The sequence below is a fragment of the Microcaecilia unicolor genome, chromosome 12 (genome assembly GCF_901765095.1).
Source record: "Microcaecilia unicolor chromosome 12, aMicUni1.1, whole genome shotgun sequence".
Lineage (NCBI taxonomy): Eukaryota > Metazoa > Chordata > Amphibia > Gymnophiona > Siphonopidae > Microcaecilia > Microcaecilia unicolor.
The window spans coordinates 84,220,813-84,245,515 of record NC_044042.1 but is presented as its reverse complement, the minus strand read 5'-3'; the positions used below and the strand labels follow the sequence as shown (position 1 = coordinate 84,245,515).

Below are 24,703 nucleotides of genomic sequence, written 5' to 3'. Positions count from 1 at the left end.
CCCCTTTCCCTCCTTTCTCCCCCTTTTCTCTATCTGTTCTCCCTCTTCTCTGCAATCCTGCATTCTTCCCTTTTTTGCCTCTCTCGTGTCCCCAGTCCTGATCTAGGGTCTGCTAATTTGTGGTTATTCTGTACCTCTTTTTTTCCAGCTCTCTTTTTACCATGTCTCTGTCTCTCCACCCTCTTTCCTCCCCCCCCCCCCCCCAAAGCCTGGTGCCTAGTGATGGGGGAAGGTTTCTGTGATGTCCTGTCTTGCCCATCACTCTCTGTGGGTCTCATACCCTGAAGTGTGGCTCCTGCAGGATGTGAGCCAGCTCTGTGGCAGCACTGCTGTACTCTATAACCTGGGAAATGTCTTTCAGGATCTCCTGCACCAGTTCCAAGTTGTTATCCCTGACAGCTTCCAGCTTAGTCTCCTCCAGTCTTTCGTGAGCCTCGGGGGAGGGAAGGAGGACACAGAGATTAGGAACACACTATATGTATATAAACATGTGACTGGTGACCTGCTCATTACAAATACCATCCCAACCACCCCAGAGTAAGGGCACAGTTTCAGGGGAATTAGATGCATTTTCCAGTGCAGAGAATGTTTCAGGGAATAAAGGGAGGGAGACAGGCCAGTGAGCCGGAGGAAAGCAACAGAGCAAATCGATTTTGCAGAAACACCAACTGCCTCAAGACCCCCCCCCCCCCCCAAAAAAAAAAAAATCCCATTTCCCCTCTTTCCATTGCACAAAGAGTGATTTTCTCTAATTAGTTCAAAAATTGGTGCTAAGTGATCAGAAAAAAACCCTGCCCTCTCTGCCGACAGAACTGCCCTCCTCCCAGAAATATCTGAAAGGGACTGAAGACCAATGATTTAAAAAACAAAACTGTCCAGGAGGGCCGTAAGTGGACAAGCATCTCCCCAGAGCTCATTAGCCATCTCCTGTGTGTGGGAGGCGGGAAGTGTGGGCAGTGCTCAATTCGGGTCTGAGCTACAGCGACAGCAGATGACAGCTCTCAGCTAAAAACAGAACAAGCTAAAAAAGAGAGAGAAAAACGGAAGGCAAAGCAGCGCAGACACACATCAAACACATAAATGAACAAATGCTCACATACATCAGTGAGCATGCACCATGCACACACATCTGTGAACAAACGGGCTGGCATGCAAACCTATATGCGTGGGCTACATGAACAAACACAAAGACACAACATACAAAGTCATATACACAGAGATGTATGCAGATGCACAGATGATGAAGGAAAGGTTCTGCAGCATAATTCAAAATGAAGCAAAGCCACTGATCCAAAGCGCTACCACATGGCAGGATTCAGCAGAGATTTAAGCAGTCCTTGGGTCTGCAGCTGCTATATAATAATGTCCCCTAAAACAGCATCTCATGCCAGGTCACAGAAATACCCAAAAGTGTAGTTTATTGATATACTGCCATCTGCACAAAGGATCCAGAAAAAGGAGGATGAGGAAGGGGAGGGGGGGGGTGTCTCCTGAAGAGCACCATGCTCCCAGCCCCCACCCCTCTTAAACGGTACCTTAGCCAGGGATCTTACTATAGGGCTCTCCATGATCCCTCTGAGGAAGATGAGATCCAGGTCAGCAGCGCCTGTTGAGTTCGGGAGGTCATGGAGGTTATCCAGGACCTGCTGCATTGCTGTACAGGGGAAGAGAGAGCGAGAGGCTGAAACTGATCTCAGAGGGAGAAGGTGAGAGGAGGAAACAGAGGAAAAGCCAGCACCACACTTATATTTTGCTGTTTCTGTGTCCTCCACCTTATTTTATTTATTTATTAGGATTTATTTACCGCCCTTTTGAAGGAATTCACTCAAGGCGGTGTACAGTAAGAATAGATCAAACACGAGCAATAGACAATTACAGCTGTAAAAGTATTCAAAAGCAATACAAAGTATGGCATGGTATACTATTTACAATGTCAACACAATACGTAATAGGTGATAGGGAAGGGTAAAGCAAAGATATAACATATAGAAGGGTAAGAAAGTAGGAAGAGTTAGAAATATGAAAGTGCAAAACCCCTAAGAGAGAAACTTCACTGGCTCCCATTCAAGGAACGCATTGTGTTCAAGATCTGCACAATTGTACACAAAATCATTCACGCAGACGCCCCAATCTACATGCTAAACCTCGTGGACTTGCCTCCCAGAAACGCCATAAGATCATCCCGCAAATTTCTCAATCTACACTTCCCCAACTGTAAAGGACTAAAATACAAGCTGATACACGCCACCACCTTCTCTTACATGAGCACACAGCTGTGGAATGCACTACCTACAGCCCTGAAAGCTATTGACGAAATAACTTCCGCAAATCTTTGAAGACACATCTCTTCAACGAAGCCTACAAAGAGAACTCATAGCCTTACAAAACTACCTCACCAATCCACCCAGTTATTAAAGTCCACCTTCTATACCTTATATCCTGCCTAACACCTTCCTTCCCTTACTTAATCTTTGTACATTAATAACTGTATCTGATATCATGGAATGACTTTGTCATAACAATACCTCTGTAAGCCACATTGAGCCTGCAAACAGGTGGGAAAATGTGGGATACAAATGCAATAAATAATAATAAGTAAGGTGATTGATTTAAAGAAAGTTGCACATGAGGTTGGAGAAATGGTTAAATGTTATCTTAGCTAGGGTAGGAGTGGATAAACATGCCCTGCTGCAGAATATGCAGAATGAGTACTCCTTGTGTGTATGAGTGAGACTAACAAGTTAGTTACTTCTTCCAGTAAAAGGCCTGGTTGAAGAGCCAAGCTTTCCCCTTTTATCTTCAATAAGAATCATTTACTCAATTTCTTGTAAGAAAACTAGCTTTGTAAAATCATCCCCCATGTCTGTCCATTCCCTAACAAACATTTAGGCCCGTCACCCAATTTTATTTGGATTTGTATTAAGAGTGTCTAGTAACCCTATGACTCACACTTAGAACCACTGTTTCATTTCCTATCGGCTAATAGGCAAGTTCAGCTCAACAAGCTTGTGTCAACTTGCCTATATACTGGTTAAGAGTGGACACTTAGAGGCAGATGCAGCAACCAAACGTAAAAAAATCAAAATCGTTAAAGTCCCTAACGATTTAAAAAAAACGAAGAATGCACCAAAAAAAAAGTCACACATGCTCAGATCGGTATTGAAACGTACAATGTATCAAAGAATCACAATACACATCGGTAATCGGCCCCTAAATCATGCGCAGAGCAGCCAAGCGTTTTGCTGGCTGCTCTGCGCATGCTGCAAACGTAAAAACAAACAAAAAAAAAAGCCACAACACATACACGTGGCTACCCGGTCAGCAAAATCTAAAACCAAAAGGATCAGGAGGGGGCAAGGGCGCTCGTCCGGAGCGTCCTGTATGGACGGCCTTCCCCCCCCCTCCCCACTTTCCGCCGCTTTCCCACCCACCACGAAAAAGCAAAATTCTAGCTGCCCCGGTACCCCTCCCTTCCTGTTCTTGTGTTTTGCAAAGCTAACTCCGCCTCCCGTCATTCTTCCGCCCCGTGCCCCGCCCCCGCTGCCCCCCCTGAGGTCGACTATGCCGCTCCCCCCCTCCACCGAGACCCCCCTCCCTATTACCGACCCAAACAGCGCCTCTCACCTCTTTCTGAAGCGCTGCACGGGCAGGAAGATCTGTTGTGTTGGTCGCAGAGTCTCCATGACGTCTCTTCTTCCCTGGCCTAAGCCCCGCCTCCTTCTGATGTAAGTAACCTACGTCAGAAGAAGGCGGGGCTTAGGCCAGGGAAGAAGAGACGTCATGGAGACTCTGCGACCAACACAACAGATCTTCCTGCCCGTGCAGCGCTTCAGAAAGAGGTGAGAGGCGCTGCTCGGGTCGGTAATAGGGAGGGGGGTCTCGGTGGAGGGGGGGAGCGGCGTAGTCGACCTCAGGGGGGGCAGCGGGGGCGGGGCACGGGGCGGAAGAATGACGGGAGGCGGAGTTAGCTTTGCAAAACACAAGAACAGGAAGGGAGGGGGACCAGGGCTGCTAGAATTCCACTTTCTCGTGTGTGTGTGTGTGGGGGGGGAAGTGGCGGACAGTGGGGAGCAGCGGGGGGGGGGGGGGCATGGCCGTCCATACAGGACGCTCCTGATGAGCGCCCTTGCCCCCTCCCGATCCTTTTTTTATTTTTTTTATTTGATGTGTTTTCTGACGTCCTTTGGACCAATCACAGCACTTTTAGCTCTGCTAATGCACTGGGATTGGCTCAAAGTTTCACTTTACGATTTTTCCTGGCACAGAGCTGTCCTAACGAGAGGTCCAGACCTCTCGTTAGATTTCCTGCCTTTTTCCTGCGTAAAGGCAATCGGAAAAGGTTAGTGCATCTCGTTTCAATGGGGTTTTTACACTAATTGCTCATCTCCATTCCGTTTTCGTTAGCTGCTAGCTTCCTCGGTAAAAGCCCTTTGATGCATACAACGGATCAAATTTTCCTCGTTGGAGGGTCATTAAAGGCTCATTAAGCTTTAGTGCATTTGCCTCTTAAAGCTGACATTTGGTAATACCTGTCATCACTGGGTGATTTCATTCCTTACCTAATTACTAATGGGGAAAATCCATTTTTAGTGTTTAATTATGCTACTGCAAAGAAATTCACATATAAAAAATCATGACTATTTTATCACTTTTGTTAAACCTTTTGTTTCAGGCTGAAAATGTCTCACAACAAGTTAGGAAAATTTGTTCTTAAGACTTTTGTCAGTTTAGCCTGAAGCTTAACAGAAAAAAAACTCTACAAGATTACTCAGAGTGAGTGGAATCACTGATCTGCTAAGTGCTACCCGACAGCAAGCACCCAAATGGGGGTACCCAATGTTCAACACCCCACAACATCCAGTGCTTATCCTCCTGGGGGATTTCAGGCACTCAAAAGCTGGAAAAAACCTCTGTGCTGTGGCACCCAGGGACCAATGCACAAAAGCAGCCGTAAAATATGGCTGCCAATTGGTAAAATTTAGCGACTCACAAAGAGCGAGCAATGCACAAAGGGGATCGCATGTAAATGAGCTGCACGGATCCCCCACTTTGTGTATCACTCGCTGTCAAATGCATTTGACAGCTCTGATGCATCAAGCCCACACTTTTTAAAAGCCCACACTTTTCCATGGAGGTCCAGTGGACCCAGACCCCCTCCCCCCCCCCCCCTGCAATTTTTTTTAATTTCCCTACTGGTCCAGTGGACCCTGATTTCCCTCCACCCCCCCACCACCCCCATTAAAAAACAGTTTTCTCTGGGCTCTAGTAAACCGGACCCCTCCCCCTGTGTACGGGCACACCTCCATGCCGATCTCCTCCCCCTGCACCTTTAGAAGGTGGAGGCAGGACCAACAGCTCCTCCTTCCTGCCTCGGGCTGCCCGGAACAAAATGGCAGCGCCCAATGCATTCTGGGATGCACTGGGTGGAGCTAAACACCATAAAGCGAGGTTTTGTTTTCCTTATATGGTGCTTAATCCTGCCTAGTACATCCCATAATGCACAGGGCAGGGCCTGTACACCACCATTTTGTTCCAGGCAGGCCAGAGACAGGAGGGAGGAGCTGTTGCTCCTGCCTCCACTTCTAAATGTAAAGGGAGAGGATTGGGATTGGTAGGGGGTGTGTGTGTGTACACGTGCATGGGGGGGGGAGGGGGGGAAGGGGTGTGGCTCACTAGACCACCAAGGAAAATATATTTTTTTAAATGATTCGGGGAGGGCCGCCGGGAGGGAGGGGTGTCAGGGTCCACTGGACCACCAGGGAAGTTTAAAAAATGTTTTGGGGGGAGGAGCTCGTAATGGGGCTCAGCAGGGGGGTGGAGCGCCTGGAGGTGAGAGATAGGAAGCACAAGCAAGAAGCCTTTGCAGCTACATGCAGTGACGTTCCTGGGGGTGGGGGCGGTGGATGCGGTCCACCCCGGGTGCACGCCGCTGGAGGGGGGTGCCACGCGCCTGTCGGCTCCGCTCGTTCCGTGCTCCCTCTGCCCTGGAACAGGTTACTTCCTGTTCCGGGGCAGAGGGAGCATGAAACGAGCGAAGCCAACAAGCGCGTGGCACCCCCTCCCCCCCAGCAGGTAAAAATGCACGGTGGGGGGCGTCCTTTCGCCGGGGGGGTGGGGGTGCTGCACCCGGGGGGGGGGGGAGCATCAGCGATCCGCCCCGGGTGTCAGCCACCCTAGGAACGCCACTGGCTACCTGTGCTTCTCTCCTCTCAGACAACTCCAGAGCACTCAGTGGCGCACTCATTAGAGCCATGGAAAACCCCTTTGTGCATTACTAGCTATATAATTGCTTGCTTTAGACTGGCTAGAACTAGCCTAAAGCAAACATTAATAGTATGGTAAACTTTGTGCATCTGGCCCTCAGTCACTAAGAGGCAGATGCACTAAAGCTAAATGAGCCTTTAATGACTCTCCAACGAGGAAAATTTGATCCGTTGCATGCATCAAAGGGCTGTTACCGAGGAAGCCAGCAGCTAACGAAAACGGAATGGAGATGAGCAATTAGTGTGAAAACCCCATTGAAACGACATGCACTAACCTTTTCCGATTGCCTTTACGCAGGAAAAAGGCAGGAAATCTAACGAGAGGTCTGGACCTCTCGTTAGGACAGCTCTGTGCCAGGAAAAATCATTAAGTGAAAAAATAAACAAACTTTGAGCCAATCCCAGCGCATTAGCAGAGCTAAAAGCGCTGTGATTGGTCCAAAGGACGTCAGAAAACACATAAAAAAATAAAAATAAAAAAAGGATCGGGAGGGGGCAAGGGCGCTCATCAGGAGCGTCCTGTACGGACGGCCTTGGCCCCCCCCCCCCCCCGCTGCGCCCCACTTTCCGCCGCTCCCCCCCCCCCCCCGAAAAAGCAAAATTCTAGCAGCCCCTGCCCCCCTCCCTTCCTCACTACTCTGTCTCACCTCAGCTCCGCCTCCCGACATCCTCCGCCCTGTGCCCCGCCCCCTCTTGGGGTCGTCGCCGCCATTCCCCTCCTCCATCGGGCCCCCCTCCCTCTTACCGGGCCCGTGCAGCGCCTCTCTCCTCTGTCCGAAGGCGCTGCATGGGCAAGAAGAAAGCTGATGCCTGCCTTCGCCCAGCTTCGGTCGCGCGTCTCTCTCCTGCTGCGCCCGCCCCTGTCTGACATCAGTAAAGGGGGCGGGGCACAGGGCGGAGGATGTCGGGAGGCGGAGCTGAGGTGAGACAGAGTAGTGAGGAAGGGAGGGGGGCAGGGGCTGCTAGAATTTTGCTTTTTCGGGGGGGGGAGCGGCGGAAAGTGGGGAGCAGCGGGGGGGGGGGGGGGCAAGGCCGTCCGTACAGGACGCTCCTGATGAGCGCCCTTGCCCCCTCCCGACCCTTTTTTTTTTATTTTTGTTTTGATTTGGGAGCCATGTGCTTGTGATTTGACTGTGTTTTGACTGTTTGTGGCATGCGCAGAGCAGCTAACATAACGCTTGGCTGCTCTGCGCATGATTTGGGGGCCGATTAACGATGTGTATTGTGATTCTTTGATACATTGTACGTTTCAATACCGATCTCAGCATGTGTGACGTTTTTTTTTGGTGCATTTTTCGTTATTTTAAAATCGTTAGGGACTTTAACGATTTAGATTTTTTTACGTTTGGTTGCTGCATCTGCCTCTAAGTTATCAGCCAGCCTTTATGTCTTCCCCAACAGAATGATCCAATCCTGGTTTTAGCGGTCTGCCTGATTTCCCAATAAAGAGTAAAACTAGATCTCTCAGCATTTAGGGGTAATTTGTAACAGGGCACCTGCGTTGATAGGGCTGGAAGACATTTCTGTGGCTTTATTAAATACTGGCACAGATCCCACAAAAACCACAGGTAGACTTAAAGTGTGGACATTACACCTGCTCAAGACGAAGTGTAAACAGAGGCGTAGCCAGACCCTGATTTTTGGGGGAGGGAGGCCTGAGTCCAAAGTAGAGGGGGCACATTTTGCCCCACCTCTCTCCACCCCCGCTGCAACCCCACATACCTGGGCTGGTGGGGATCCCCAAGCCCTGCCAGCAGAAGCCTTCCTGTAGCGATACTTGGCGCCACGCTGCCTGCCCTGCTTTACCGCCCTGGCGCACATGCTTGGTTTTAGTGAACTTGAGCATGCGTGAAGCTTGCACACGCTCAATTTCATTAAGACCGAGCATGCACACGAGGGAAGGGGAAGCATGGCTGGCTGCGTGGCGGCAAATATCACTACAAGGAAAGCTTCTACTGGCAGGGCTTGGGGACCCCCACCAACCAAACCAACAAATGTTGGGGGCTCAAACCCAAATTGGGGGGGGCAGGCCCCCCATGACTAAGCCATGTGGCGTATATCAGAGGATAGCCGGTTATGTCACGCAGTATAACTGGAGCGCCTGATGACTGTCTTTCTCTCTCCATCTGACCAGCCAGGGTCTCCCCCTTTCTCCCCTTCCTTCTCCCCAGCAGCTTCTCTCGTTCCTGCTCTTTTCCATGTCCCCCCATCTTTTCACTCATCTCTCTCTGTACCCCTCTTCCATTAAGCATCCCCACTCATTTTTCTCCCCTCTGCTCTCTCCATTCAGCGCTATCAGCTCTGCCGATCCTCTGCCCCCGGAATGGAAAGCTGATGTCAGCAGGGTCAGTGGACCAACACAGCCAACATTCCATGTCTGAAGACTGCTGTGTCCCCACGCTTGCTTTTCTTGTTCTTTTGCCGCGGCCGCTGCTGCTCATCATTGGGAGAAGCAGAAGTGGCCAGGAAACACTGAGATACTGAGTGGAAGGGGAAGGGGGAAAGGGTATGGCGAGGGAGGGAGAAGGTGCTGAATGGAGAAAGCAGAGGTGAGAAAATGAGTGGGGATGCTGAATGGAAGAGGGATACAGAGAGAGAGAGAGAGAGAGATGAGTGGAAAGATTGGGGGGGGGGGGACATGGAAAAGAGCAGGAGAGAGAGAAGGAAGGGGAGAAAGAGGGAGACCCTGGCTGGTTAGATGGAGAGAGAAAGAGGAGAGATGCTGAATGAAAGGAGGGAGAGAAAGAAGGAAGATGCTGGAAGGATGGGGGCAGAAAGAGGGAAGATGCTGGATGGAAGGGTAGGGAGAAAAGATGTTGGATGGAGGGGTAGGGAGAGAAAGAGGAGAGACACTGGAAGGATGGGGATAGAGAACGAACATGCTAAATGGAAAAGGTAGAGAAAGAGAGACACTTGATGGAGGAAGGGAGAGAGAGACACTGGATGGAAGAATTGGGAGACAGGGTAGATGTTGGATGGAAGGATGGGGAGAGAAAGAGGGAAGATGCTGGATGAAAGAGTAGGGAAAGCGAGGGAAGGCGCTGGATAAAAGGATGCAGGGAGAAAAAGGAAGACACTGGAAGGATGGGGAGAGAGGGGGGCCACGCTGAATGGAAAGGGGTAGAGAGAGAACTGGCTAGAAGGAAGGGGAGAGAAAGGGAGAAACTGGATGGAAGGATTAGGAGAGAGGGTAGATGAGTGGAAGGATGGGGAGGGAAAAAGGGAAGATGCTGGATGGAAAGGTAGAAGAGAAAGAGGAGACACTGGATGGAAGGATGCAGAAAGAAGGAGGGGGAGACAATGGAAGGATGCAGCGAGAAAGAAGGGGGAGATACTGGAAGGATGTGGAGAGAAAGAGGGGAGCTACTGGATGGAAGAAAAAGAGGGGAGCTGCTGGATGGAAAGGGGGAGTTAGTGAAACATTGGAGAATAAGAGGAAAGAGCATGGGGAGAATAAGGGTGAGGAAAAGATGAAAAGCCATAGATAGATGAAAATAGAGGGAAATCAAAGACAGGATAGTAAGAATGAATTGACTCTGGACAGAGAGAGGCAGAAAAATAAAGTGATGAAACAAGGAGAGAGAAAAATGACAAATGGACAGGAAACCCTGGCAAGAGAGTTAAGAAAAGACAAAGGAAAGCAGAATCAAGAGACTGGGACCAACACAATTAGAAAAAGTAAATAGCCAAAAGTACAGGAAATAATTTTATTTTTAATTTAGGATAAAGTAATGTGGTAGCTGTATTAATAATGGTTAACAAATACAAATAAAACACAACATAGAAAATAAGGTGATACCTTTATATTGGACTAATTTTAATACATTTTTGATTAGCCTTCAGAGACCAACATGTCCTTCCTCAGGTCAGGAGAGGATACCATAACAGCATTATACTGTCCTGACCTGACCTGAGGCAGGAGGCTTTAGCCTCTGAAAGCTAATTGAAAAAGGTATTAGGCTAGTACAATAAAAAGGTATCATTTTATTTTCCATTTTCAAGTGCCTGAACTGAGCATATGTGGGGAGGGCCGGCACTGGAGACTGAAGCATGCTGCCAACTGCTGCACTGCTCAAAAGCACAGCAGGAGGCTCATGCAGTGGACTTCATCAACTAACAGGACTTAGGCAGCTCCGCCAGCGATTCAACCAGTGCCACAATTTTGGAGTGGGCTTAAGCTCAAAGTGAGGAGGGCAAAAGCTCCCTCGCGTTATGTCTCTGGGAGGAATAGATGCTGGATAGGGGGTGTAATAGAGTGAACTGAAACACTCCCTCTTACCCATCTCTGATGTCACTGGTGTAAATAAAATATTTTCTGGAATGGTCATGGGACTGAGGTGTGCTGGGGGTGGAGCCATGAGGTAGAGTGGGTGGAGCCAAGGCAGAGTGGGGCGGGGCTGGGGGCATGTACTAAAATTTCCCTCTCAAAAATCGGGACCCCTTGGCAGCTCTGCTACTGACGCATGCGTGTGGCATCCTCCATGTGCAAGTGGCCCGCACATTTGTCAGTGTGAGACTTGCTGTGCACATCAGCCTGGGTAAAGAGCAAGTACAGCTGCGGTGAATTAAGGAAAGACTCGGAGGACTTGCTGCTCAGTGCCAGTTAACCCTGGTGGATTACTGAAGGGAGGACTCTACTACTACTAATCATTTCTATAGCGCTACTAGAAATACGCACACTGTACACATTATATGCAGGTACTTTCTCTGACCCTAGACGGCTCACAATCTAAAGTTTTGGTACCTGGGGGCAATGGAGGGTTAAGTGACTTGCCCAAGGTACCAAGGAGATGCAGTGGAAATTGAAGCCAGGTCTCCAGGATCAAAGCCTGCTGCACTAGCCATTAGGCTACTCCTCCACTTCGGAGGACTTACAGTACAGTTACAACCAATTTGCCACCAAAGAAGTAAGACAAGTGTTCTGAGATGAGAAGTGTGGCTCCCCCTCCCCCACCTCTAATCCATGCATAGGTGCTATTTTTTTAAATATCAATATGTTTTTATTGAAATGTCTTCCAATACAATGCAATCCAAAAGCTAACAACAAAGCACCAGAAACCCCGACACCCCCATCCAACCCCCCCAGCCCCACCCTCCCTGCCTAATCAACAACACAGAGAAATAAATTAGCTTTGCCAAATGTCATTGTTGGTAGATCATTTGTGTAATGGACTTAGAGTTATAAGACTGGCACTGATAATGAGCACATAAATCTTCTTTTTTAATTTGCATTGGTTCTACAAATAATTTGTATGCATAAAGGGGTGAATTCTATAAACAGCACCTAAAAAAATCAGTGCCAACCCCCCCCCCCCCCCCCCCCCCCCCGCTTAAGAGACATTCTATAAGCTGCGCTTAAAGTTCAGTACGGATTATAGAATAATGCATAAACAGAGAGGTCGCGAGTAGCGGTTGTAATGAGACATGGCCAAGCATCATCCGGATCTCATCTGTCAGAAGCAGGCAGGCATGGCCATTGGAAGACTCTGTGAAAAATGTGACGGGAAGTGTGTGATCTGTGACTTGTACATGCGTCCCTGCACACTAGTGTGAAACTGTGATGAATGTAATTATTGCTCCTACCGAGGGCGATGTGTCATTTGTGGAGGGCCTGCGGTCTCTGATGCCTACTACTGCAAAGAGTGCACCATCCAGGAGAAAGACAGAGATGGCTGCCCGAAGACTGTCAACCTGGGGAGTTCCAAGACCGATTATTCTATGAGTGCAAGAAATACAAGAAGAAGTAATCCATTTTTGGGCCGCACCTAAATTTACGTGTGTAAGTTCCAATTAAATCTAATTAATGCCAATAATTGTTTGTTAAAAGGCCAATTATTTACTTCCTGTAGAGATTTATAAACTTATAATGATTTGGTGGGGAGGTTTTTGTGGGGAGATAAGAAACCTTGTTTAGCATTAAAATATTTGCACTGTTTGCGAGTGGATGGTTGACTGGGCCTCTTGGATCTCCGGGACTATAATGTGGCTTCTCAGTTGTGCTTTGTTCGCAACTGGATTTTTGAATCCTCTGATTATTGTGATTTTGCTTTTGAAAAGAGTCTGGGGGGCCCACTCTCGCCAGAGTATCTGATCCATGCACGCAGGCATCTTCTTTCTCCAGGGCTATGCACCCACTTGCTTCTTCGCCCCATGCGCTGGGCCTGGGCCTCCATCTGCCATAAATTTGGATGATGCCCTACTACGTCTCGTTATCTCCCTATCCACTTAATTGGCTCCCTATCCGTTTTCGCATACAATTCAAACTCCTCTTAATGACTTACAAAAAGAATTCACTCTGCAGCTCCTCAGTACCTCTCCACTCTTATCTCTCCCCTACACTCCTCCCCAAGAACTCGTTCATCAGGTAAATCTCTTTTATCTGTACCCTTCTCCTCCACTGTCAACGCCAGACTCCATTCATTTTATCATGATGCACCAAACGCCTGGGATAGTCTTCCTGAATCAGTACGTCAAGCTCCAGCTCTGGCCATGTTCAAATCTAGGCTAAAAGCCCACCTTTTTGATGCTGCTTTTCACTCCTAACTCCTATTCACTTTTTCAGTATCCATGTCTGTTTTATCATTCCCACCTTAAGCAATTTTCTCTTACCCCTTATTTGTCCTGTTTGTCTGTCTTGATTAGATTGTAAGCTCTGTCGAGTAGGGACTGCCTCTTACATGTTCAGTGTACAGCGCTGCACATGTCTAGAAGCACTATAGAAATGATAAGTAGTAGCAGTCCTCTCCTGGTTCTCCTCCTATCTCTCCCACCGCACCTTCAAAGTTCACTCTCATGGATCTTCCTCCACCCCCATCCCCTTATCTGTTGGTGTTCCCCAGGGATCGGTCCTTGGACCCCTTCTCTTCTCAATCTACACCTCTTCCCTGGGCTCCCTGATCTCATCTCATGGTTTCCAGTATCATCTCTATGCTGATGACACCCAACTGTATCTCTCCACACCAGACATCACCGCGGAGACCCAGGCAAAGGTATCGGCCTGCTTATCCAACATTGCTGCCTGGATGTCCAACCGCCACCTGAAACTGAACATGTCCAAGACCGAGCTTATCGTCTTTCCACCAAAACCCACTTCTCCTCTTCCTCCACTTTCTATCTCAGTTGATAACACCCTCATCCTCCCCGTCTCATCTGCCCGCAACCTCGGAGTCATCTTTGACTCCTCTCTCTCCTTCTCTGCGCATATCCAGCAGATAGCCAAGACCTGTCGCTTCTTCCTCTTTAACATCAGCAAAATTCGCCCTTTCCTCTCTGAACACACCACCCGAACTCCCGTCCACGCTCTCATTACCTCTCGCCTGGACTACTGCAACTTACTCCTCACCGGCCTCCCACTTAGCCATCTATCCCCCCTTCAATCTGTTCAGAACTCTGCTGCACGTCTCATATTCCGCCAGAACCGATATACTCATATCACCCTTCTCCTCAGGTCACTTCACTGGCTTCCGATCAGATACCGCATTCAATTCAAGCTTCTCCTTCTTATCTACAAATGCACTCAGTCTGCTGCCCCTCACTATCTTTCTACCCTCATCTCCCCTTACGTTCCCGCCCGTAACCTCCGTTCACAGGATAAATCCCTCCTCTCAGTACCCTTCTCCACCACCGCCAACTCCAGGCTCCGCTCATTCTGCCTCGCCTCACCCTATGCTTGGAACAACCTTCCTGAACCCTTACACCAAGCCCCCTCCCTGCCCGTCTTCAAGTCTTTGCTTAAAGCCCACCAATGCTGCGTTTGGCACCTAACCCTTACCGTTCAGTGAATCCAGACTGCCCCAATTTGACTGCCCCTATCGGACCGATCGTTCACTTGTCTATTAGATTGTAAGCTCTTTGAGCAGGGACTGTCTCTCTTTGTTAAATTGTACAGCGCTGCGTAACCCTAGTAGTGCTCTAGAAATGTTAAGTAGTAGTAGTAGTAGCAGTAATATTAGTAGTAGATTTCGGTCCTGGGCTGATCGAGGCCTTGCACTTTTCCAAACATGCCCAGGATAAAGATGAACCTGAAATGTTGCCATATGACACGTTAAAAACTACATATCTTCTTACTCTATCTGATTGGTTTGCTTATCAACATTTGAGCCAATACATTGGTGCTTTGTTGCGTCACAACCCAGGGGACTTTTCAGAATTGCCCTTTGATGAGAAATGGCCTTTCTTGTAATTCGTAAAGACTTGATGGGCCGCTACTATGGAAGTATGAAGCAGCTGTTACAATTTTCACCTCTCCAAAAGATTATTGATCGCTAGGCACATGATTTTGGCACTTACACCCTTGACTCTTGCCTTCAAAGCCTAACTGATGGTCCTCATCTGGTGGAAAGTGTGCAATTACAAGAAGTTCATTACAAATTTCTGATGAAAACATACATTCACCCTTCTAGAGCTAAAAAGATGGGTCTCCCCTCTGATAGGACCTGTCCTAAATGTCATACTGTTAATGCTTCCTACCGACACTGTATTTGGTACTGCCAGGGAATCAACTCGTTTTGAACTGACCTCTTGGATGATCTGTCCACAGTAGTAGAGAGTACCTAGGTTTTGGCATTATTTCTCCGCAAAGTGGCTCTGGCTGCAAAACACTGTATCCTGTTGCAGTGGATTTGACCAGATCCACCTGCCCTAATGTTATGGTGGAACCAAACGCATGAACTCTTTAACATGGAACATTTATCTGCAGAAACTAAATCTGCCCGGGTTTGCAAGAAAGTTTTGCGTACTTGGTCTGAGTATTTGGCTACTCTGTCAACAACAGTACGCTCTGCCCTCCTAAATACATTGGAGGTTTAATTATGTTTATTAACAATTTTGAGTATATGCAATTTTTAGGCACACAGTGGTGGGTATATTGTGATAAGTAAGGGGGTGTCCTATACGGTGTAGGCCACTAGAGGGCGCTAGAAGAAGTTAGAGGTCGCTAGGACCGGGGAGAGCCCTGGGAGGCCCACAGGTGCAGGAGATTATGGGCTGGGTCCTGGGTGGCTAATTAACCACTTTATACCCCACCTGAGTGGTGAAAGGAGGGAAGTGAGCTAGCAGCAGAAGAAGAGAGAGCCCCTGAAAGATACTGGCTAACCTTATGGACTTGGGGTGGACTGGGTGTCCAATGGAGATCTGCAGGCTGAAAGTCCTAGGGTAAGAAGTCCCTAAAGCATTAGAGTTTGACTGTGTGTCTAGAACGGTGTGTTCAAAGAGGGACTGTGTGTCCGAAGATGAAAAGACTGTGTGTCTAGGACTGTGTGTTCAAAAAGGGAGACTGTGTCTAAAGTACTGAGAGAAGCAGGCTGCAAAGCCTGGGGTTGAGAGTCCCCAAAGTATTGGTATAGTACTGAGCCCAGGTATCTGTGTGGGGAGGCTCAATGGGAAGATCTATGAAAGCATAAATTGTTAAGCTAGAAGAAGTGTGCCCAGGGGCTGGAATAAAGAGTTGCCTGAGATATATGCAGTTGGGGAGACCTGCTTAATGTGCTGAGTGGAAACCAGGTCACCCTGAGTGAGAAGGGGTAGCACACTAATCTGCATATGATTTGCATATTGAGAACCAGGTCACCCTGAGTGAGAAGGGGGATATCACAATATATATGATACTTTTGACGGGAAAGGCAGGTATATGATGGACATTTGGTTCTTTGTTGTGACTTTTGCTATGTTGTTTATTACTTATCTGAACTACCAGAAACGCCACAAGATCATCCCGCAAATTCCTCAACCTGCACTTCCCCAGCTGTAAAGGACTAAAATACAAGCTGCTGCATGCCACTACCTTCTACATGAGCACGCAGTTATGGAATGCACTACCTACAGACTTGAAAACAATCAACGAAATAACTATCTTTCGCAAATCTCTGAAGACATACTTCTTTAACAAAGCCTACAATCAGATCCGATAACCGGCAGCCTCACTAATATACCTCACCAACCCAATCAGTTATGAAAGCCCACCCTCTACAACTACCCTAATCACTCCCTTCCTTCTTCTATCATCCCTTACTTATACTATGCACAATTCTACTGTATCTGATATCCTGATATGACAATGTTAACATAATCATGTAAGCCACATTGAGCCTGCAAATAGGTGGGAAAATGTGGGATACAAATGCAATAAAATAAATAAACTTATTAATGAAGATATTTCAACATAAAGAAAGCTAATTATTGGCACTAATTGGCTAGTTATTCTATTAAATTGCATGCGCAAATCGAGGGGCGCACCTAAATTTGTGCGTGCAATTTTTGGTGACTTTTAGAGAATCAGGAGGAAAATGTGATTTTGTGTTGGATATTCAGAGCTTTCTGTTGGTTTATTCTGGCACAGATATGTTCTCCTTATGTTGTATTATGACTTAATCTTTCTTCCACTTTTCTCTTTTGAATTTTCTTTCACTTTATATATGATCTACCTTGTTTGCTTGAAGATTTCTATATTCTGATGTACTGAAAAGTGAAGTCAATTAGAGTGAACACACATTAAATATGTGGTTCAATGTAAAGCAACATTATTGGGAACTCCTATGCTATACTGAAATAATGACATTATTATATTAAGAACGTAATTTTGTTCTTAACAGAAGGTGCAGGAGGTCGCCTTAACCCTAGTCCCTGAAGAAAGAATCTCGAAACCCGCAGCATCGGGCATGTTCATGGGAAGGCTATGGGCTGAATATTTAATCTAGATACATAACGAGGCACGGAAGAGAGAGCACAAAAGAATATACAGATAAGTGCTTATTGATTTTTTGACAGTATTGCCATTGAAGGACACTGTTGGTTTACACAGAGCTGGTTAAGAAGGTATATTATTGAAATATTATACCAGTCTGTTAGCACTCACTTGGTGTTTCATTACACATTAAATGAGCAACCCGATGAAAGAGGTGCTACACCACTAGGCAACAGAAATATACTGTGTGCCTTTTTTAGTGGGAATATCTGAGGGTGCTCTAATCAAAATAAAAATAAAATTAACACCATATATATTGTGGCAATACCTTGAATTATATGGACACAAATTGGATTAGGTATTAGATACCCTGGTTTAGATAGAGCATTATTATATTAAGAACATAAGGGTAGCCATACTGGGTCAGACCAATGGTCCATCTAGCCCAGTATCCTGTTTTCCCAAACAGTGGCCAAGCCAGGTCACAAGTACCTGGCAGAAACCCAAATTGTGGCAACACTCCATATTACAAATCCCAGGGCAAGCTTCCCATGTCTGTCTCAATAGCAGACTACGGACTTTTCCTTCAGGAATTCGTCAAACCTTTTTTAAACCCAGATATACTAACTGCTGTTACCATATCCTCCGGTTGAAATGTACTTGGTGCTCTAGCTTCTGTTCCTTATGGCTGAATGGTATTTCTAAGTTGCTCGAATGTTGGACGGGAGCCTTGGCCCTTGTCCTGCTCCGCAGTTTTGACCATTCTCGGTTGTGACTTTTTGGGGATACCAGTTCACTTTCATATTTCTATTTCTAATTTGCAACTTGGATTTGGTGAAGGTCTGAATTTAATTCCCACTGATTTATTTTTTTTAAAGATAAGAGGTGGATGGCTGGGGGGCTTCGCTTTAAAATTGTTGTTTTTGAATGCTCCATCTCTGGCTGTCTTCAAATCTAGGCTAAAAGCCCAACTTTTTGATGCTGCTTTTAACTCCTAACCCTTATTTTTTTTACATTTGTACCCCGTGCTTTCCCACTCATGGCAGGCTCAATGCGGCTTACATGGGGTAATGGAGGGTTAAGTAACTTGCCCAGAGTCACAAGGAGCTGCCTGTGCCTGAAGTGGGAATCAAACTCAGTTCCTCAGGACCAAAGTCCACCACCCTAACCACTAGGCCACTTATTTTATCATTCCCACCTTAGAAATTCCCTTATCTCTTATTTGTTCTGTTTGTCCTAATTAGATTGTAAGCTCTGTCGAGCAGGGACTGTCTTTTCATGTCCAATGTACAGCGCTGTGTACGTCTAGTAGCGCTACAGAAATAAGTAGCAGTAGTAGTAATGCATGTTATTTGTGACTATAAAGATAACACAATGTTTAAAATTTTAATTACTGAACTTTAAATACAATCTTAATGTTTTGTTTGTTAAATTATAAAATATATATTCTTAAAAAAACTGATGGTGTGCCTTGACAATTTTTGCATCTCGTAAACGTGCCACGAGATGAAAAAGGTTGCAAATCACTGGCTTGGGAGATACTAAAAAGAAATGTTCAATTAAAGCCAAATTATAATTGCAAGTGACCAGTAAACCTAAAGCTGATCTTGGATTTTAAAGCAAAGAACTTATTACGGTGACTCCGGCGGCACCTCCCTCCCCCCCCCCCCCCCCCCCAGTGCCACATTCAAGACTGAGAGAATCAGAGCATGCAGAGAAAAAGTAGCTCCCCCCCCCCAACACATACACACAATGCCAGAGGTGGGATCCCTGGGGATTGAGGGGGGGGGGGGGGAGAGAAGCTTCTCCTTGTCCCCTCTCTCTGTTCTCAGAGCAAGCTGGCTCTTTTCCCAGCATTTGCTTTCCAGGACAGGAGGGCGGGCGGGAGCCTTCTTTCAACCCCTTTTGCTAAAGTACTAATTTAGGCTTCAGTCCAAAGCATCCTTCCCATCCTCCTGTTACATTCTTGATCCTTGCCGCCTGCCTCAGAGAGAGCAGGAAACAGGGAAAGCGAAGGATGAAAGGAACCAAATAAAAGGAATCAGAAAACAGAAGGACGAGAAGGTCATCAGGAAGGTAAATTTGGCTCTTAGAAATGAATCCCCTGATAGAAGGAACAATTTTTCTAATCCCCCCACCCCACCTCACAGTATTGATCAGCAGGCCGTGCATTAAACCCTGAATCCCTACCTTCCCTGCGCAGCTCCAGCTCCTCCATAGAGTTCAGGGAGATCCCTTCCAGGGACCTGTCACTGGCGGGGCTAATGCTCATGGCTACGGCTAGTGTGTGTGTGGGGGTCTATAGAGAAAAAGTCCCCCACTGTCACCACTTCCCTGCTCCAAGCCTCTGATCTGCCACACAGCACGGTGGGGAGGTGCTTGGAATCGGAGCGGAGGCAGGAGAGGAGTGGTTAGAGAGATGAGGGAATGAGGAGACTGCAAGAAAAATCCAACTGTCACCAACTCCACGCCCCTTCTTCTCACCTCAAAAGTGTGTGTGGGGGGGGGGGGGGATGAGGAGATGGGAAGGGTGTGATGTAATTAGAGAGCTTGGTAAAAGCAGGCTCTTACAGCTGATCTGAATTGTGCAGGGGAAGATGTTCTTGCATTTGAATTCCTGGACACTGCTTCACATCAACTGCTAAGACCTGTCCTTGAACCTGACGCCTCACTTGCACAAGTTTTGCAGACACCCTGGGGTTAGTATTGGAGCTAATCAGGGTTTGGAGACAGACTGCAGAGATTCACTTTTCCAAGAGAACTTGGTTCCCGCTGATATTCCTATCCCCATTCCTTTAGCAGCAAACACGGTATTGTGCAAAAAAACTCTCTTCCTTCCCTCCAATAAAAGGTGGACCAGAGCACTACAGAATCTTTTTCTCAGCACTTTACTTTGAGCTCTGATTATTCCCCCCCCCCCCCCCCCCTCCAACTCCCGGATCCTGCAGAGTCAATCTGGCTGGAAAAAATAAAAAGTTGCCACCATTTTCCTTCACACAGATGGAACCAGGGCCGGTCAAACCCGGTAAGCGGGGTAAGCGCCGCAGGGGGCGCCTGCCTTCAAGGGCGCCGCCCTTGGTGCTTTAAATCTTTAATTTACCTCCGTTCCAGCAGCCGCATCATTTGAAAGCCCTGCCCCGTCTCCAGCCTTCCCTCCCTTCGTGAGTTCGTTCCGCAGTCCCGCCTTCTGACGTCATTTCCTCGAGGGTGGGACTGCAGAACGAACTCACGAAGGGAGGGAAGGCTAGAGACGGGGCAAGGCTTTCAAATGACGCGGCTGCTGGAACGGAGGTAAATTAAAGATTTAAAGCACCAAGGGCGGCGGGGGATGGGGCGAAAGAGAATTCGCTGGACAGGGGCAGGCATAGGCGCCCGGTATAAGAGGCTTGGGGAGGCTAAGCCTCCCCAGCCAGAAGTGGAGCAAGGGCGGGGCGGACTGGACCGCCCCGGGTGCAGCTCCCGCTGCCTTGAACATCTCTCTCCCTCCCTCCCTCCCGTGGACCACGCGATCATTACTGCCACCCCCCCCCCCTCCGACTACTGCAGTATCGCTCTCCCCCTCCGCTCCTGTCCTGTCACGTCGTCTTTGAACGTCGAGGATTCCTTCCGGTAGCAGCAGAATCGGCAATGATGTAAGCGCTGCTTTCAGCCTGCCCCGGAAGCACTCTCTGTACAGAGAGACGTAAGAGGGACGCTGTCCAGAGAAGGCTTCTGGGGCAGGCTGAAAGCAGCGCTTACATCATTGCCGATTCTGCTGCTACCGGAAGGAATCCTCGACGTTCAAAGACATGACAGGAGCGGAGGGGGAGAGCGATACCGAACTAGTCCGGGGGGGGGGGGGGGGAGAGCGATGCATCATGCCAGCCAGTGAGGATGTGAGGTGCCACATCTAAGGGGAAGAGGGAGGAAGGAAAGCAATGGCAGGGAATGGGAAAAGGGGGGTGGAGAAAGGAGTGAGTGTGATGGGAGCAAGAAGGGGAGGGAAGAGAAAGGTGGGATGCATGAGGATGCTGGAGGAGAGAGAGAGAAAGTGGAAAAGAGCAGGGGAGAGTCAGAGAGAGATGGGGAGAGAACGAGGGGACATGGAAGAGAGCAGGGGACAGGCAGAGAGAGATGGGGAGCGAAAGAGGGGACATGGAAGAGAGCAGGGGAGAGCCAGAGAGAGATGGGGAGAGAAAGAGGGGGACATGGAAGAGAGCATGGGAGAGCCAGAGAGAAGATGCTGGATGGAAGAGGAGAGAGAGAGATTAGTGGAAAGATGGAGAGCGAAAGAGGGGACATGGGCAGGAGAGAGAGAGAGAAGCTGCTGGGGAGAAACTGGGGGAGACCCTAGCTGTCAGACGGAGAAATGCTGAATGAAAGGAGGGAGAAAGAGGGAAAATGCTGGAAGGAGGGGGCAGAAAGAGGGAAGACACTGGACGTAAGGGTAGGGAGGGAAAGAGGAAAGACACTGGAAGGATGGGGATAGAGAGGACATGCTGAATGGAAAAGGGTCGAGAGAGAGAACTGTTTAGAAGGAAGGGGAGATAGAGGGAGACAATGGATGGAAGGAGAGGGAGACAATAGACGGAAGGATTGGGAGAGGGTAATGGGTAGAAGGATGGAGAGAGAAAGAGGGATTACTTTGGATGGAAGGGTAGAAGAGAAAGACATGGATGGATGGAGGGGAGGGAAGAGAGGAGAAATGTTGGACAAGGATGGAGGGAAGGAAAGACAAAAGGAAGGAGATGCACACGGATGGAGTGGAAGGGAGAGAGGAGAAATGCTGGACATGGATGGAGGGGAGGAAAGACAGAGGAAGTTTATGCACATGGATGGAGGGGAGACATGCTGGATTTGGATGGAGGGGAAATTGCTGAATTTAAGGGCTGGATTGGAACACTTCGAGGGCAGATGCTGAAACTGGAGAAAGGATAGGGACAGGGCTACAGAAAGTAGACAGGACGCATAAGGACACAGGAGGATGGTGGACATGTTGAGAGAAAAAATATCAAATGGAAAGAAGACACTGGGACCAAAGAATAGAAAAACTAAATGATCAGACAACAAAGGTAGAAAAAAGTATTTTATTCAGAATTTATTAACTGGAATATGTCAGCTTTTGGAAATGTGCATCTGTGATATTTTGCATGTAAGTTTCAATTTTTCTAGTATTGCTGCATGCTGAGTCTGACTTCTTGAGGTAACTTTCCAGTTTTGCCTTCATATCTGTTGTGTCATGTGTTTTTCATGTGTAATCAAGGTGCAGTATTCTACTAGTGTGTAGTATTTACAGCCCTTTTTTTTTGTTGTTTCAATAGGTTGTGTACTGGTGTTTTAGAGCCCGGTGTAATTACAGTGCTGCTTTTCCACGCATAAGGTTGTAGCTCATCCTGTCCTTGGAATTAGTGCTGTTATGGTTTGCTAAGGTTATGAGTGTGTTTTTGCACAAGTTTGTGTATAGTGTTTTGCAGTGGAGAGATTGTGTATTGGCATTACTGAGGTGGCACCAAAACATCGGAAAGGGTTTTAGAGCCTAAATCATGACACACTACCTCTTGAAGGATCTATATATAGTTGTTAATAAAAGGAGCTCATTGTGAACACTATCCACCCTAAAAGGGTGTTTTGTGGCTCTACATGAGAATTGTGATATTATGATCCCTTGTTTCATATTGTTGACGGTCTGCATTTTCTATATGGGTGGTATATTGGTGTATTAGGGTCTGCCTAGTGTTATGGTACAGTAAGGTTCTGAGTGTGTTTTTGCACAAATGTGTGCATAGTGTTTTGCAGTTGAGCGATTGTGGTTAGTATATGCTTTGAGCAACCACTTTATTATTTGACATATGATACATATCTAATATCTAAATTTAATAAAAGGTATTGTGACTATTTTATTTTTACTTATTTTTTTCCTGTGTTAATTGTGGCTATAAGCTCCGCCCCTGGCTCCACCCCTAACCCCGCCCCTTTAGCCTCCCCAAACAGTTGGGCCACCGACCGCCTATGGGGTCAGGGTGGGAGAAGAGAGAAAGGAGATGCTGGGGGGGGGGGGGGGCGCGTGGGCGCCGGAGGGGGGGGGGCACGGGCGCCAACTCATAGTCTGCAGGGGGGTGCGAGAGACCCTAGGACCAGCCCTGGATGGAACACATTGTGAACTGTTCACTACTGTTGCCGATCTGCCCAGCAGAAAAGTGAACCATTTGTGTAGGAGTCCAGGGTAAACAAACCTCCCCTAACTAGTAAGCTAAGCATGGCAGCAAGGGGGAACAGAAGATGTGTTTATGTTCATTAAAAATTTACTATACCACGTATACTTTAAATAAGATCTACGCAGTTTACAATCCAATCTCTTAAGCAGAAAAAGCAATGGAACGCCATTACAACTGACAGAAAAGTAAACCAATCAAATTCATAATCAAAAATCATTCAGTACCATCATTCAAAGTTGAACCTACAGTGAACAGCTGTAGCTACTAATCATCACAACACCCCCGAAAATATGGGGCAGCTGCATAAGCACTCCACAAAGGCTGCTCAAAAGCAGCCCACAAAATAAAACAAAACAAAAATTACATCATAAAACATAAATAAAATCATCATACATATACCAAACAACAAAGCAAAACCATCAAATGAAAGAAAACAGAGCAAGGGTACTAAGGGAACAGAAAACAGACAAAGTGAAAACACCAAGGTCTTCATTTGTTATAAACTCAGACATATATTTTTTTGTTACATTTGTACCCTGTGCTTTCCCACTCATGGCAGGTTCAATGCGGCTTACATGGGGCAATGGAGGGTTAAGTGACTTGCCCAGAGTCACAAGGAGCTGCCTGTGCCTGAAGTGGGAATCTCAACTGACAGCATATTCCAGAGAAAAGAGAGGTGCAGTGCCCCCTTAGGTGCACGGAGCCGTAGATAACATGGCGCCGTGCACCGAGGGGACTGGCGTGTTAGCCCCAGCGGGGTGCCAAGGCGAACGCGAGGTGGGCTCATTCCTGTCGCAAACGGGCACCCCGCTGGGACAGGGAGGAGTGAAAGCGGGGTTTAAAACTCCGGGGAGGAGCCCGGACATCCTCTTTCGCGTCCGGGGAGCTCAGGTTACGATTGGGCAGTCCTGCTATGACGGCGGACTGAGGTGGAATTGAGCCAGAGGCTGGAGCGGCTTGGGTATACCCATGGTTAAGATGTTTGTATTTAAATAAAGCTGCGGCCGAATTATGCCATAAATTAAAATACCTTGTGTCTTGTCATGATTGTATCTCGTGTAATGTTAAAAATTGTAAACCGAGGTCTCTCAGCTGCCTATGTTATAGGAGCTGCTCTGGAAAAAAAGTCCTAGACAGATACTTGGTCTTTCCACACAATCCACCTAGGTGTTAGGCACTCCAGCAAGACCTCGGCTGATATCTGACCTCACATCAATTTTCTGATCCTTAAACATTGAGTCTAGAAAACTGAAGCATCCAAATTATGAGCAAAAGAGAGGCAAGTGTCCACCTCAGATAAAGTAGTGCGGTAGCCATGTTAGTCCACTTTAAAGGTAAAAAAAAACAAGTCCAAATTAAAAAAGGTTTCACCTTTTATTTTCCTAACAATTCATTTTTGTCACGCTTTCAAAGGCAGAGTCCTCTTCTTCAGGTTGGTTTTGAGCAAAAGATGACAACATTTATCTATATATAATTATCTTTATATATTTATTAGCCCTATCTAAATCAGGGATATATACTAAGAAATTATCAAACTGTCTGGGAACTGATGACAATAACATACA

The 24,703-nt window shown here is 47.4% G+C and overlaps 1 protein-coding gene and 1 pseudogene across 3 annotated transcripts in view; one reads left to right on the top strand and one right to left on the bottom strand.

Annotated features, from left to right (window-relative positions):
* Positions 1–24,703, bottom strand: part of MPP2 (membrane palmitoylated protein 2) — an 82,333-nt gene that overhangs the window by 20,826 nt on the left and 36,804 nt on the right. The window contains exons 1-3 of one of the 3 annotated variants that reach the window (XM_030221562.1): positions 19,135–19,261; positions 1,536–1,654; positions 281–433 (exon numbers count right to left, since the gene is read on the bottom strand). In XM_030221562.1, the coding sequence (XP_030077422.1) occupies positions 281–433; positions 1,536–1,654; positions 19,135–19,216 (354 nt within the window). In that variant the 5' untranslated portion in view covers positions 19,217–19,261. Of the gene's footprint in view, positions 1–280; positions 434–1,535; positions 1,655–19,134; positions 19,262–24,703 lie in introns of those variants that run through there. The other 2 variants (XM_030221563.1, XM_030221565.1) reach the window with 2 other exon arrangements.
* On the top strand, positions 11,688–12,010 carry LOC115482023 (annotated as a pseudogene).